Source organism: Zalophus californianus, chromosome 4, assembly GCF_009762305.2.
Source record: "Zalophus californianus isolate mZalCal1 chromosome 4, mZalCal1.pri.v2, whole genome shotgun sequence".
NCBI classification, from domain to species: Eukaryota; Metazoa; Chordata; class Mammalia; order Carnivora; family Otariidae; genus Zalophus; species Zalophus californianus.
The window spans coordinates 168,753,402-168,769,184 of record NC_045598.1 but is presented as its reverse complement, the minus strand read 5'-3'; the positions used below and the strand labels follow the sequence as shown (position 1 = coordinate 168,769,184).

Sequence of the window (15,783 nt, the reverse complement as noted above, 5' to 3'; positions counted from 1 at the left end):
GAAAATAGTATATAGAATTTGAGGTACTTTCTCATGATTCCTTAGTCTTTGAGTTTAAAATTTCCTTTTTCCTTTTTTCCTTTTCAACTAGTTTCTTATTTTATCAACTCTTTTAAGATTTAACTTCCATTTTTACATTTACATTATATATATATAATTCATTTTTTGCTTCCTTTCATTGTACTCAATTTTACTTTTGTATATATATGTTTTTCTTCTTTACAATTTTGGGAGATAGTGTCTTCTAACAAACAGACCAAAATACAACCAGGACCTGGTGTATCACCCTGTTCTGTCCACCTGTTTGATTATATTCTTTTTTTTTCCTTCTTACTTGGTTTCTGATCTCTTCTGATTTATCTAGTGTATATTTCACTCGTGTCTTGGTTGATATCTTTGTATTTTGTTCTCTCATTCATGACAAGAATGACAAGATGGAAAAATTCCAAGAACAAGACACAGTACTAACTACCAGACACTTAATAAATAAGTATATTAGTAAAATGTCAGAGCTAGAATTCAGAATAATGATTATAAAGATACTAGCTGGACTTAAAAAAAACATAGAACACACTAGAGAATCCCTTTCTGGAGAAATAAAAGAACTAAAATCTAATCAAATCAAAATCAAAAAGGCTATTGATGAAATGCAATAAAAAATGGAGGCTCTTACTGCAAGGATAAATGAGACAGAAGAGAGAATCAGCAATATAGAAGATAAAATTATGGAGAATAAAGAAACTGAGGAAAAGAGAGATAAAAAAACTACTGGATCTTGAGGGGAGGATTCGAGAGATCAGTGATACCACAAAGCAAAACAGTATTAGAATAATTGGGGGGTCCCAGAGGAAGAGGAAAGAGAGAGGGAGGCAGGAGATATATTTGAGAAAATTATAGCTGAGAATTTCCATAATCTTGGGGAAGGAAATAGGCATTCAAGTCCAGGAGGCACACAGAACCCCCCTCAAAAATCAATAAAAACAGATCAACACCCAGACATATAATAGTGAAGCCTGCAAATTTCAGAGACAAAGAAAATCCTGAAAGCAGCTTGGGACAAGAGATACTTAACCTACAGAGGGAGAAACATAAGGCTGGCAGCAAACCTATCCACAGATACCTGGCAGGCCAGAAAGGACTGGCATGATATATTCAGGGTGCTAAATGAGAAAAATATGCAGCCATGAATACTCTATCCAGCAAGTCTGTCACTCAGAATAGAAGGAGAGATAAAGAGCTTCCAGGACAAATAGAAACAAAAAAAATTGTGATCACCAAAGCAGCCCTACAAGAAATATTAAAGGGGATCCTGTAATTAAAGTGTAAGTCCAAAAGTAACATAGACCAGAAACGAATGGAGACAATAGACAGAAACAGTGGCTTTACAGGTAATACAATGGCACTAAATTCATATCTTTCAATAGTTACTCTGAATGTAAATGCATATCTTTCAATAGTTACTCTGAATGTAAATGGGCTAAGTGCTCCAATCAAAAGACGCAGGATACTGTATTGGAAAAAAGCAAGACCCATCCATATGCTGTCTACAAGAGACTCATTTTAGACCCAAAGACACCTCCAGATTGAAAGGGGGGGGGGGTGGAGAACCATTTATCATGCTAATGGACCCTGAACACTACATCAAAAACTAATGACGTACTATATGTTGGCTAACTGAACATAATAAAAAATAAATTTAAAAATTTTTTAAAATCTGGTTGTCGCATGTGAAAAAAGAAAGCTGGGGTAGCAATCCTTATATCAGACAAATTAGATTTTAAACCAAAGACTGTAATAAGAGATGCAAAGGGACACTATATCACACTTAAAGGGTCTACCCAACAAGATCTAACAATTATAAATATTTATGCTCCTAACTTGGGAACAGCCAATTATATAAACCAATTGGTAACAAAATTAAAGGAATACATTGATGATAATATAATAATAGTAGGGGACTTTAACACCCCACTCACAGCAATGGACAAAACATCTAAGCAGATCAACAAGGAAACAAGGGCTTGAATGACACACTGGATCAGATGGACTTCACAGATAGATACAGAGCATTCCATCCTAAAGCAAAAGAATACACATTCTTCTCAAATGCACATGGAACATTCTCCAGAACAGATCACATAATGGGTCACAAATCAGGTCTCAACCGGTACCAGAAATTGGGATTACTCCCTGCATATTTTCAGACTACAATGCTTTGAAACTGGAATTCAGCCCCAAGAGACTTGGAAGGAACTCAAATACTTGGAGGTTAAAGAACATCCTAATAAAGAAGGAATGGGTCAATCAGGAAATTAAAGAAGAATTTTTAAAAAACATGGAAACAAATGAAAATGAAGTCAGAACTGTTCAAAACCTTTGGGATGCAGCAAAGGTGGTCCTAAGAGGGAAGTACATAGCAATAGAAGTCTTTCTCAAGAAACTAGAAAAGTCTCAACTACACAACCTAAACTTACACCTAAAGGACCTGGAGAAAGAACAGCAAATAAAGCCTAAGCCCAGCAGAAGGGAATTAATAAAGATCAGAGCAGAAATCAATAGAATAGAAACCAAAATAACAGATCAACGAAACTAGGAACTGCCTCTTCTATAGAGTCACATTGCATCTTTGTGTGTGTGCGCTGATTGCATAATTTAACTCTCAAAGAACAACTCCATTTGAAATTCTCAATTTTGAAGTTTTTGAGGACCTATCCCTTTGTGAAGCAGGGGCGAGTTCATGATTGAGTCTTTCAGCTAAGCTTCATTAAAGTAAGTCGATGTAAGTTCTTATCACACCATCTGACAGAGCTGGTAATGGGAAACAGGTAAACTGGCACCCTTGTGTAGCATCATGTTATCTTTGGAATCAAATTGGTATTTGTACAAATTTCAACCAGCAGAGCATCCTACAGTCTGATTCTCTGTTCCTATCCCTCTATGCTTTCCCGAGATGGAGGATTATATATAAATACTGTGTGTGTGTGTGTGTGTGTGTGTGTGTGTGTGTGTGTGTGTGTGTATTCTCTTTCTGCTATCATTTAAGTATAGTTAGACCTCAATCCTGCCTGCCAATGACAGTCTACCCTATACTTGCCATCCCATCTCTCTCGTATACCTCTGGAATGAAACATCAATACACATTGTCTACATTCTCACAGTCCATTCCCTCAACAAGTCACTGAGATCTGACTCCCTCTCTTCCTATACTATGGACATCATTCATCACAAATGCTAAGGTCAACAACTTCATTGTTGCCAAATCCAATGGTTATTTTGAGTCCCTCTCTCACTGTATTCCTTTTCTGGATTTAATGCTATTTTTCTTTTTGAAATTCTGAATCCCTTGGCTACTGTGACTCCACACTCCTCTCATTCTCCTCTTACCTCCCTATCGTCTCCTGTGTGTTCACCTGATAAATGGTGATCCCTATGGTTCCATCCTCAGATAACTGGTTGTCTTAATCTTAATAAAAACAAAATTAGGGGCCCCTGGGTGGCTCAGTTGGTTAAGCGTCTGCCTTCGTCTCAGGTCATGATTCCCAGGGTCCTGGGATCGAGTCCTGCACTGGGTTCCTTGCTTGGCAGGGAGCCTGCTTCTTCTTGCGCCTCCCACTCCGCCTGCTTGTTCTTTCTCTCTCTGTCCAATCAATAAATAAAATCTTAAGAAAAAAGAAACTCAAAACTCAACAAAATTCAAAAACAAAATTAAAGAGAAAAAATTCAGACATCATCAAGCAGATACTTCATAAATATGAACCTTAGGTGGAAACATTTTTCCTCACTGAAAAAAATTCTAAATGCATGTCCTACTCAGGTCAATTTTGCCTTAAAAGAACAGAGATGGTGGTTGGGAATTCTCGGCTTCTCGTTATATGCTTCCACCTAAGAGAAAAGTACCATAAGTGGATTTTTTTCTTGATTCTGGGGGGAGAAATGGGTTAAAGAGAAATTCAATAATGAGGGGCCATATCAAAGAGGTTATCAGGAATAATATGGAAATTCCCATCCTACAGTAGAGGCAACTAATAAAACACCCGATGAAGAATCCAAAATGACCAGTACTGAAGAGCTAGAAGAGTCTCCCAAGTCAGGGTGGATCCAAAAACACAGAACATAGTGTTTGTATCAGTTTTCTTGCTATGTAACATAAAACACAAAATCTAATGGCTTAAGACACCAACCATTTATTTATTCACAATTCTGTGGGTCAGAAATTTGGGCTTGATTTAGTTGGGATGGCTCATATCTGTTCCATGTGTTGTCATCTTTGCTAGTTCGTGTTTTTGTAGTCAGTTGCTGGTTGATGGGCTCACAGGCCTGGTATTTGGTTGGCTATTGGTGGGGACAATGGGTATAACCAGGCCATGTCCACTCAGTCTATTAGGCTAACCAAGGCTTAATAGGTTACTGAAGTGCAACAAATGAGAGCAAACCCTCATGCACACACACATTTCAAGACTCTGTTTTGCGTCATGTTTATTATTGTCCCATCAGCCAAAGCAAGTCAAACTGCTAAGCCCAGAGTTGGTGTGGATTCAGGAAGGGTGATTATGGTGAACACTTTTAAAAGAACACAGTATTATTTAAAAACAACAACAACAACCAGTTGAGAGTCCCCATACTATTATTCTCCTCAAAGTAAGTTTTTCATTATAAGGGTAACTACCAGAGGAAAAGATTTCTTTGTGCAATTTTGCAGAAAAACGTATATATATATATTTTTTATTCTGGAGTGCTTAATCATTGTTTTCATTTCTCTAGCATCCTTTCCTTTAGAGAACTATTTTTCTCACATTCAGTGATTCTGGTGGGGTTGTCAGTTACAACGCCAAACCCTAGTCCCTTCCACCCTGCCCTCATGACTTAGATCTGTTAAAACTCAGAGGCTGGTTGGTCCAGAAGTGAACACATGACTAAGAATGAATCAGATGCCTTCCCTGGGAGTGATATAATAGTCTGGGGGTGGTTATGATGGTGGTGAGGGGGTGTTAGCAGGGGGAACTAAGCCCTTTTTCTTCTGGAGAATATATATCTGGAGCTGAAAGTCAGCAGCCATATCTTCCAGCACATAGGAAAACTTTTCTGCAGGATTAAACTAATCAGAAAAAAAATCGCTAAAGGGAGGCAGCAACCCACTGGTACTGAATTGTGGTTCTAGTTGTGAGGTCCTGGTTCCTCTAGAAATTCCTTCCACTCTGCTTTACCCCAACTTCTTTTTCTGGTAAGTGACCCAATAAGTCCCTTTTCCTTAGGCTAACTTGAGTTGTTTCCATCATTTACAACCAAGAACTCTGACCGATTTGAAAACCTGTAATAGCTATTAAATAAACCCATCTTCTCATTCTAGCTCAATCACTATCTTCAGCTATCAACTCTTGAATGCTTTGAAACTTTACTGGAGAAAGTGCTGCCATGAAGAGGGCGTGGAGGAGGGAGGAAAAGGAGCCTGAAGAGAATGAATAGACCACTGGGTAAGGAAACAGACAGGATGAAAAATTACCACTCAGAAAGGCCTGACAGAAGAGAAAGGAGACAGATAAATGGGAGACTCTTGGCAGCCAAGAAAGTAAAAGAAAGGATAAGAAAGATGACATCGAATACTAAGAACAGTATTACCTGAAACACTCATAGGAGTAAGAACTCAGAACAATGGCTTTGGGGTTGTCAGGGGTTGTCTTTGGAAAAGTATACTTAGGATCATCATGAGAAAGAAAAAACAAAGGTAAGAGTGATGATCAAGCCACTATACGGAACATTAAAATGAAAAACGGGTTGTGAGGAGAATTACTTCTTGATAGAAGCACAGTCCTGTTACTTTTAAATTTTAGTATTCTATCAAAAATTCATTAAGATGATATAGGTTTATCCTCACACAGAAGCTATATTATATGCAGCTTTCCCAAAGGATCCTATTGTAAAGTATAATCTATGGCAATTATGTTTCAACCCCTATTCCTTTGGCATATAACTAAATTCCTTTTTGAGCTGCCTATCTTGTTCTCCAACACCCTAAATTTTTTCTCCCCAACTTTTAGATTTGTTCGGGATTGTTTCCCACAATCTTAGTACCCTGTTCACACTCATCAACCACCAGGTCCAGACCAAATTTTTATTTTCAAATACACCCTTGTTCCTTCCCAGAGCCATTTCCATTATGACACACACACGATGTAAATAATCTGCCAAACTTATTTTCAGTATGTGTGCTATTATCTACGTGATTTGTTTACAGTGTTTTAAACGGAGAAGAGAGGGCTGTTGGGAAGCTAAAGGGAGCTTGCCTTATAAACAATTTGACTTACAATCCCCAACCTACTCTAAGTACAGAATTTCTGCTTATACTACCAAATTTATTTGAGCATGAAATAAAATCATGTGTGCAAAAATGCTTTGGAAAGTAACTCCCAAGTTGAAAGGAGTCACAATTATTTATAAGGTATTTCCTACCTTTATTTGTTCACTCAGTACAGTTTATTTCCAAGTTATATGGAAGTGTTTCATGACTAGTGACCTGCTAGATTTATGGCACAATGGTCCCACCTAATCTGTCCACAAGAGGTAAACCCTGACATCAGGGAGATATGCCTGGCATATGTGCCCCAGCAGCCTATCTCTGGCAGGTGCCCCCAGCATCCAGAGCTAGCTCCCTCCAGTTTTATTCTGTTCCCATTAACCCCACTCCACACACTGGCTCTAGCCCCAGGCATCCTGACCTGGAAAAGATACTTGTTCAATAAAATAGATACTAATACGAAAAAAAGAAATAGAAACAAATGTTGGAATGAAGGCCAACCTGGGGCTCAAGGGAGAAATGGGAGGAAGCCATGGAAAACAGAGATGTTCCACAGAGTTGGTGAGAAACATGGGTCTGAGAATCATAAAATCAGATTCAAATCCTAGCTCTGCTGCTTATAAACTCTATGATTGGGCACATGACAGCTGTTCAATAAAGAATGGTTGAATAAACAAAATTAACTTAATTTTCAGAGCTTCAATTCCTCATATGCAAGATATGGAAGTAAATACCTCCTGCAGACGGTTGTTGTAAAGATTAAATAAGGTAATGTGGAGCAAATGAATAGGAGAGCACCTGACACAGAATTATTGCTCAATAAAGAGTATCTACTAATACTACCGTTATTATTATCCCAAAAATGATGGCAGAGAACATATCCATGATTCCCTTAGCCGACCCAGATGATAAGGTATTTAGCATTATAACTAATTTTTTTAAGAATTTTTATTTATTCATTTGGCAGAGAGAGCGTGTACAAGCAGGGGGAGCAACAGACGGAGAGGGAGAAGCAGACTCCCCACTGAGCAGGGAGCCCAATGTGGGGCTTGATCCCAAGACCCTGCAATCATGACCTGAACCAACGGCAGATGCGTAACCCACTGAGTGACACAGGGGCCCCCATAACTGATTTATCTTTGATATAAGAGAAGCGATAGCAAATAAATTGCAAGAAACTCCCAATTTTCCATTTTTGCCTTGGGACAAAAAGGAAATATAAATCCAACCTAGGCCATCATGATCTTGTTTTTTAAAAATTCTTTATGGAATAAAGTCCACAGTTAAAGAATGAGGTCAGGAAACCAATGTTCAAGTCCTGATTTTTGTCTCTAATTATCTTTTCCTACATTTTGGTTTTTCAGATCAAGAAGCTATAAGCAGGGAGGGAAAGTGATTGCTCAAAAATAGTGAATGCTTTCTAGGTCCCTTTCAGTGTGAATCAGGATATGGGTCTATGAATTAGCCAAGGGCTGGTGGGAATCAACACTGATATGGTCTCCTGAGGCCTTTTTTGCTGGTGACCTGTTAGGGCCAAACTGGTGAATCAACTGATATTCCATTTATTACTAACTTGTGGACCATTTCCACCTGACTGCCTTAGGCTGTCAGTTTTTCTCACTTACCTGGGTTTTCTAGCACCGGTACCTGAAAGAACCTTAGAGGAAAGTGGAGTCCGCCTTCCATAAGGGGGCATCGCAAAGCATCATCAACAGTTAAATCAGTGGTTTCCTGGTCAGAATAATCTGGAGAGTTTAAAACATTACAGATGCCTGGGGACAAGTTCTCAAGATTCTGCTCAGTGCATCTGTGGTGTAGCCCAGAGTGACGTATTTTTTGAAAGCTTCCCAAATGTTTACAACGGACATCCAGATTTGGGAACAATTATCTCCATAAGGAATCACAAATTCAAATTCCTACAGGGACCCAGGCAAATCAGGTTAAAAATAAAGCTTTCTATATTTCAGTTTCCCATTTTTGAGATAGAATTTAAGAATTGTTTCCCTTTCCTCTTTTAATTCCACTATAAGAAAAACAGGACAAAGAATAATAACTGAAACTCAGTCTTAATGCTGGGGAGCAATAGGGAATGGTGGCAACTGCGGTAAACTGGAAAATTTACACTCCATCTAAGAAGAGCACCAGTACTCAGCCTAGATAATTGTTGCCTTGCAGTAATGCATGCCTATATAACCAGATCTCTTCATTCATCCAAAGGGCCAAAAATTCAAGAATCTGAATTTTGATGTGAAATTTGCAAATTTCTCAATGTTGGAAACTCCTATGAATTACTTTATTTTTTTTTTAAGATTGTATTTATTTGTGAAAGAGAGAGCACAAGCAGGGGGAGCAGTAGGTAGAGGGAGAAGCAGGCTCCCGCCGAGCAGGGAGCCCGACGTGGGACTCAATCCCAGGACCCTGGGATCATGACCTGAGCCGAAGGCAGATGCCTAACCAACTGAGCCACCCAGGTGTCCCCATATGAATTATTTTGAAATATTGTTTGAAAGAAACAAAGCCTATGTGTGGAATTCAAAGAGCCAACAGACCACAAACTGGAGATACCTCATGTGGGTTTGCACATTTACCTCTTCCTTTAGCAGGAAGTACAGGGTAATGGAGCCATCAGTCCCTGGGACAGCAGTCCTAGGTTAGCTCCCTCTTCTAGCACTGAGCAGAGTTAGTCTTAAACCTTTCTGAGCTCAGATATCTCATCTAACAAATGGGAGCAAGAAAACTTGATGTACACAATTGCTCCAAGAATAAATGAAATTATAAACTATAAAATGTTAGTTCTCACTGCTGTAGTTAAAACAGAAAACAGAGCTGCATGCAGTAAATTGTTCTCAGGTAACAGAGACTGAAAAGTTTTGTCTGAGGGTTGATCTTAGGAAAAGTTCTGTATCAGAGAGTTTTATGTCCAAAGAATGACAACATCGGAGACTTCAACTTGGTGCGGCCTTTGCCTTTGGCTTGATTTTGTTTCCATCCACTCTTTGTCAAGTGGTGAAAGCTGATAGCTTGTCTCAGCAGGAGCCTACAAGGCTTGGATGCTGGGTTCCTCCAGGCTCCTGGCATCATCACCTGCCACAGCTGGAGGGAATGTGGACAGAGGAGTACATTGGGAGGGCAGAGGCAGACCTAGAGGCAAGTGAAAGGATACAGGACCTGTGCCCTGAACATAATGAATTCAAAGACAGAGGATGGAATTGATGCCGATTAAAGGAGAGGAGGCTCCAAGCCCAGAATGTCGGATTTAAAGCTATTTCACGGATGTGGAAAGTCATCTTGGCACCAGCTCATAAGGAAAGAAGAGAGGCAAATCTGTCATCAGCTAAGCCTTTCAGAAAAGTTTCAGGCCCCCAGACCTAGTAAGCACTGCTTCCGGTGGAAGCTGTCAAGTCAGACTGATAAACTGCTGGGCTCCTGCAGTTTATTGAGCCTGAAATGAGTGTAAAAGGTCAGATTCTTTAAGTTACATTCTCAAATTTTCCAGCTGGAAATGAAAAGCTAGGACCTGCCTTATTGCTATCTCATCTCTTCTAGAGGGGACTTCAGCCAGTAATTACATGAAGTTTAACAGAAGCCCTGGACCTATTTTATGCCATGAACACTTTTTTTTTTAAAGATTTATTTATTTGACAGAGAGAGAGAGAGAGAGAGTGAGAGAGGGAACACAAGCAGGAGGAGTGGGAGAGGGAGAAGCAGGCTTCCCGCTGAGCAGGGAGCCCGTGCGGGACTCTATCCCAGGACCCTGGGACCATGACCCGAGCTGAAGGCAGACGGTTAACAACTGAGCCACCCAGGCGCCCCTGCCATGAACACTTTTAACTATCTGTTGAAGACTAACAGACTACTGCTAGTAATGTTTGTAAATGCTCCAAATAAAATACATGAATACAATGACAACTACATTGAAATAGAGAGTATCCGTATATTAAAGATATTTGTGAAATAGTAATAGTGCTTCTTTATTAATGAATTAAATAGCTAGATCTAGCAATAAACCCCAAAATTTCCATAATTAAAGTAGTGATGTATAGTAATGAGGATCAACAATATGTTGAGATACATACCTACAGCAAACAAAGGCAACTAACAGTGCTCTACAAAAGGAGCCATAATATAGACAGACACATAGTGTCAAAGAAGACAGAACGAAGGCAGTTAACTCCGCCTAGGGAAGGGAAAGCTAGGTAGAGGTGGGGAGAGTGAAGGGGTGAGTAGGAGTTCCTGAAGAGAACTGGGCAATCAGCTTTGGAGACTGAGTAGCAAAATGGCATGGGTGTTTATAACCAGAGGTTTCAGAAAGGTCAGTTGAGACCTGTTTGGGAAGTTCAGAATTTGTCCTTCATCCTTGAGGAAATAGGAATCCATGAAAGGTATTAAGAAGAGGCATAATGTGATCCGATTTACATGTTAGTAAAGTAACTGGCAGCCACGCGGATTGCTTGGGAGAGAGGTTCAGTGACAGAGTGGACAGTCAGATCATCGAGGACAGCCCCCACCCCCCGCCTTAGACAGCCTGCTATAGGCCCAGGCAAGAGAAGGCGGACTGAACTTGGGAGGCAGTAAAGGATGCAGAAGAGGAAATAGAATCTTGTAAAGATTTGGATATACACTTGAGGGGTAAGAGGAAAGAAGATGTGAAAATAATTTCAGGGTTTCCAATGGTGCCATTAAGATAAATGGGGAGAGTACAGAGATCAAGGTAATTAGGTTAGAAAGATGCTGACTTTTAAGTGCCTGTGGGTAATCTAGGAACAACTGTAAATTCAGTAACTAGAAATATATGAACTATAAAAAAAAGTACTGATGAGTGATGAAGATCAACAATACGTTAAGATATGTGTATCAACCATATTGTTATATGAAAATGTGTGTGGTTTCTATTACTGATGAAATCATAGGTATTATTGATATTCCTGTGGTTTGGTGCCTATATTTATACTAGAAGGAAATTCTATATTTCAATTAGAAGTTAGTAAAAGTGTAATATTTTTGCCTTCCAAGTTCAGAGATCATTTAGAGGGAAAAGCTCAAGTTAAAAAAAAAACAACCCTATTTATAAGGTGATAAAAACTATTGGCCCCCCTCCCTCAGCAGACAGGCAAATGAATATAGCTCTTTAAGTCCTTTACTTTGGAAAACTACAAATTTATGTTAACCATTGTTCAAAATATTTGTAAAGAGGGTAGATCATCTAAATATGTAAGATGTATTTATTTTCTACAAACTAAATTTCAAACTCAAGACTATACAACCAAGTTGGTACACAAAACAAAACACCTCATGTCAGTCATTCTTGGTCATTCTCCTGGTCAAGCAGCTTTGGGAATTTGTCATAATTTCTCAGTCTCATATTATCCAGGAGAAGACCTATAGGTTGATCATCTGTCCACACAGGCTACCCATATGATGTCTGTCGTCCTTCTCTGAGGGCTACTTCAGGCTCAGTGGTTCTCTGTTGTTTGAGACATAGGAATTTTCCTTTATGCCCACCTAAGTCCTTTCTTCTGAAAGGTGCCACACGCCTATTCCTCTCTAGAACTTTCAGCTTGTCTCTGGTTGTTCTGCCACATATTTTATCTAAAGCCATAAAGCACAGGACAGGAAAATGGGGGAAAGGGAAAAAAGGAACTATAATAAGAAAGTTAATATTTAAAAATATTATCCACCCACATATTTCTAAAAATACCACTTTGGAATCAATTTCAGGAAAAAAATGGATGCATTTGATATAAACAAAAAAAATCTCAACTACACAAACTTTATGATTTAATCAAAATTATCATTACTCATTTTGTCATGCCACCTCATTCGACAGATTTTATCCTAAGTAATTTTAAGCTATTGACAAAAAATAAAATCCATTCTCAACAGGCAAAGAATTGAGGCTCTGAGGATATTAAAAAATATGCCACAGGAAGGACTTTCTAAATATGACTCAAAATCCAAATGCAATAAAAGAAAATATTGATAAATTTGACTACACAAAAAATGAAAGTGATACTCATAGAATAAAAAACACCATAAGCAAAGTAAAAACATAAGACACTGGAAAAAGATTTATGAAAAAGGGGGTTAATCTCCATAATCTCTGAAGAGCTTCTAGAAATGAAGAAGGAAAAGACCGACATCCCAATGAGGGAAAAAGATGAAATAGAAAAGTATACAGAAAAGCAAAGCAAAAGAAATACAAATGACCCTAAATATAATACAAAATTCTCAATCCCACATAATAAGGAAAAAAAAAATTTAGACCCTTACTGAGAAATGCCCTCTTCTGGTCACTATGGAGCACAGGCATTGGGTTTATCCTCCCACATGAAATTTAAAAACCATTAAAAATGTATGATACAACAATTTTCAGACACTGAACGTGCGTCAGCTCAGGACAGTGATCCCTGAGAGAATGGAAACAAATGAGTTGGGCTGTCTGATTGTCCAGGCTTACTGTTTGGGGAGAGCTTCCATGCTGCCACGCAGAGAGGAAACACAGGGAGAGAGCTTAACAGTCTCCCTAAAATGAGAACATGGAGCTGGTAGTCCTAGAAAGTCCAGATGATTGGATTTCACAGTGCCACATGTGAGAAGGGACCTATACAAAGAACTTCTGCATTCTACAGATGGTTCCCCCTTAAATCTTCAGCTGAATGCTAATCAGAAAATGCACGTGAGCAAACTACCTGAGACAATGGAAGTATGCACAGAAAGAAGCAGGGTGTCAATATCTAGGGATCACGCAGGGATGAGAATAGTTGTGTTTCATCAACCAGAGTGGTAAGCCCTGTAATGTAAGGAGACCGGATAGTCTTCAGAAAATTATTGCCTCTGATGCGAGGAAAAGTTACTGACACTAAAGACTGTTTTGGACATGCCTAAAAAGTTTAAAAGCAAGACTTAAAAGGTGCAAACTATTTCCAAGGAACATAACTGCCTCCCACTGAAAAAAAGCTCAAGAATACAGGAACACAAAAATATGCAGCCTTCAACAACATAAAACTCATAGTGTCTGGGAGCCAACCCCAAAATCCAGGCATGGATCAGAGGAGGAAAACGCAAAACATAATATATCCTAAATTAAAAGATTATAGAATTAGTGGACAAAATCATTAAAAACTGTTATAACTATGTTGAAGAAAATAGATTGAATATGTTAAGTGAAGACATGTAAGATTTTTAAAACATTTTTCTAGGACAGAAAAAATATAATTAGTGTAATGAAAAAGTTCACAAAGTGAGATTAACAGATTATTAAACACTATAAAAGTAAAGATCAGTGAATTTGAAGACAGCAATAGAAACTACCCAAAATGAAAGAGACAAAGACTGGGAAAAAATTGAACAGAGCATCAATGCACTGAAGGAAATTTAGGCAGCCTAGTATAAAAAGTTCCTGAAAAAGAGGAGGCAGAAAAATATTTGAGAAAATAATGGCCCCAAATTTCCCCAATTTTATAAAACCATAAAGCCTTCAACAAGCCCCAAATATAAGAAACATGAATCCTACACCAAGGTACATCATAGGCAACTGTTTAAAAGCATGGATAAAGAGAAAAATCTTAAATATAGCCAAAGAATAAAGACAAACCATGTAAAAAGGAATCAAGATAAAAGCAACAGAATTTTCCATCAGAAACACAGCAAGCCAAAATTCTTTGCTGCCTACAAGAAAACCACTTTCACTATAAATACAGAAATGGATTAAAAGTAAAAGGGGAAGAGATATAACATGCAAACAGTAATCAAAAGAAAACTGGAGTGACTATATCAATATCTGACAAATGAGATTTTAAGGGCAAAAAATATTACCAGAGTCATTTCATAATGATATAGTGGTCAATTTGTCAAAAGGATATAGAATTCTAAATTCTTATGCATGTAATAACAGAGCTTCAGAACACAAGAAATGGAGGCACCTGGGTGGCTCAGCCGGTTAAGCATCTGGCCCTTTGTTTTGGCTCAGGTCATGATATCAGGGTAGTGAGATCGAGCTCCAGTGAGTTGGGCTCCATCCTCAGTGAGGGGTCTGCTTCTCTCCTCCTCCCTCTCCCTCTGCTCCTCCCCCTGCTTGTGTGTGCTCTCTCCCTTTCCCTCTCTCTCTCTCTCTCACTTTCCCTCAACAATAAATAAATCTCTAAGAAGTTTTTAAAAGGGAATACGAGAAGTAAATCTAATAGAGCTCAAACAAAAATAAGGAAATCCACAATGATAGTTGGAGACTTTATCATCCCTTTCATAAAAAAATGTGAGAACAAGTAGACAAAAAATCAGTAAGGATATGAAAGCCTTGAATAGAGACTATCAACTAACCTGACCTAAATAATATTTACAGAATTCCCAACCAACAACAGCAGAATACACATTCCTTCCAAATGTACATGAAACATTTGTCAAAAAAGACCCTATTCTGGGTCACAAAATAAGATTCAACAAATTTGAAAGGATTTTGAACACGGTATACTCTCTGATCACAATGGAATTAAATTAGAAATCAACAGAAAATGTGATGAATACCTGTAAATCTTTTTGATAATCCGTGGGTCAAAGAAGAAATCAAAAGTAAAATAGAAATTATTTTTGACTGGTAAAAATGAAAACATGGGTCATTAAATTTTGTGGGATTCAATTAAATGAGTACATAGAAAGAAATTTACAGGATTGAAGAATAAGGGTCTGAAATCAATGGCCTAAGTTCTCACTTAAGAAATTAGGAACAGAAGGCCGTCGCCCTGCCGCGCCATGCCCGCCGACTTCAGCGGCACCTGGAACCTGCTCAGCAGCAACAACTTCAAGGGCTACATGCTGGCCCTAGGTGTTGACTCTGCTACTCGTAAGACAGCCAAGTTGCTGAAGCCACAGAAAGTGATTGAGCAAAATGGAGATTCTTTTACCATCCACACATACAGCAGCCTGAGGAACTACCTTGTTACATTTAAAGTTGGAGAAGAATTTGATGAGGATAATAAAGGCCTGGATAACAGGAAATGCAAGAGCTTGGCCACCTGGGACAATGACAGACTCACCTGTGTCCAGAAGGGGGAGAAGAAGAACAGAGGCTGGACCCATTGGATCGAAGGGGACAACTTCACCTGGAAATGTTCTGTGAAGGCCAAGTGTGCAAACAGACGTTCCAGAAAGCCTGAGCTGTATCCAGCCACAGAGCCCATGTGTGACTACAGCTTAACATTGAAATCTATCCCCAAATGAACAGATGTTCATCTGTCCTGGTTTGGCGATGGGGACTTGTGGTCGGAGAGATGTCCCACAGCCTGTACCAGAAGCCATTTACTCTAACTGGGGCAAAACGGCTCCATTTCAATAAACCTGTCCAACAACCCTGGAAAAAAAAAAGGAAATTAGGAACAGAAGAGGGAATTAAACCCAAGTTATAAAGAAAAAAGCACAAAATGATGAAATAAATAAGAGAAAAATAGGGAAAAACATTAACAAAATAAGAAAACTGCAGGTCAATAGCCCTCATAAAC

The 15,783-nt window shown here is 38.7% G+C and overlaps 1 protein-coding gene across 1 annotated transcript; it reads left to right on the top strand.

Annotated features, from left to right (window-relative positions):
* Positions 1-15,037: 15,037 nt before the first annotated feature.
* On the top strand, positions 15,038-15,525 carry LOC113916365 (retinoid-binding protein 7-like). The gene is given in 2 exon segments (XM_035727361.1): positions 15,038-15,377; positions 15,380-15,525. Coding segments are annotated over 2 exon segments (402 nt in total). The 3' UTR covers positions 15,442-15,525.
* Positions 15,526-15,783: the final 258 nt, after the last annotated feature.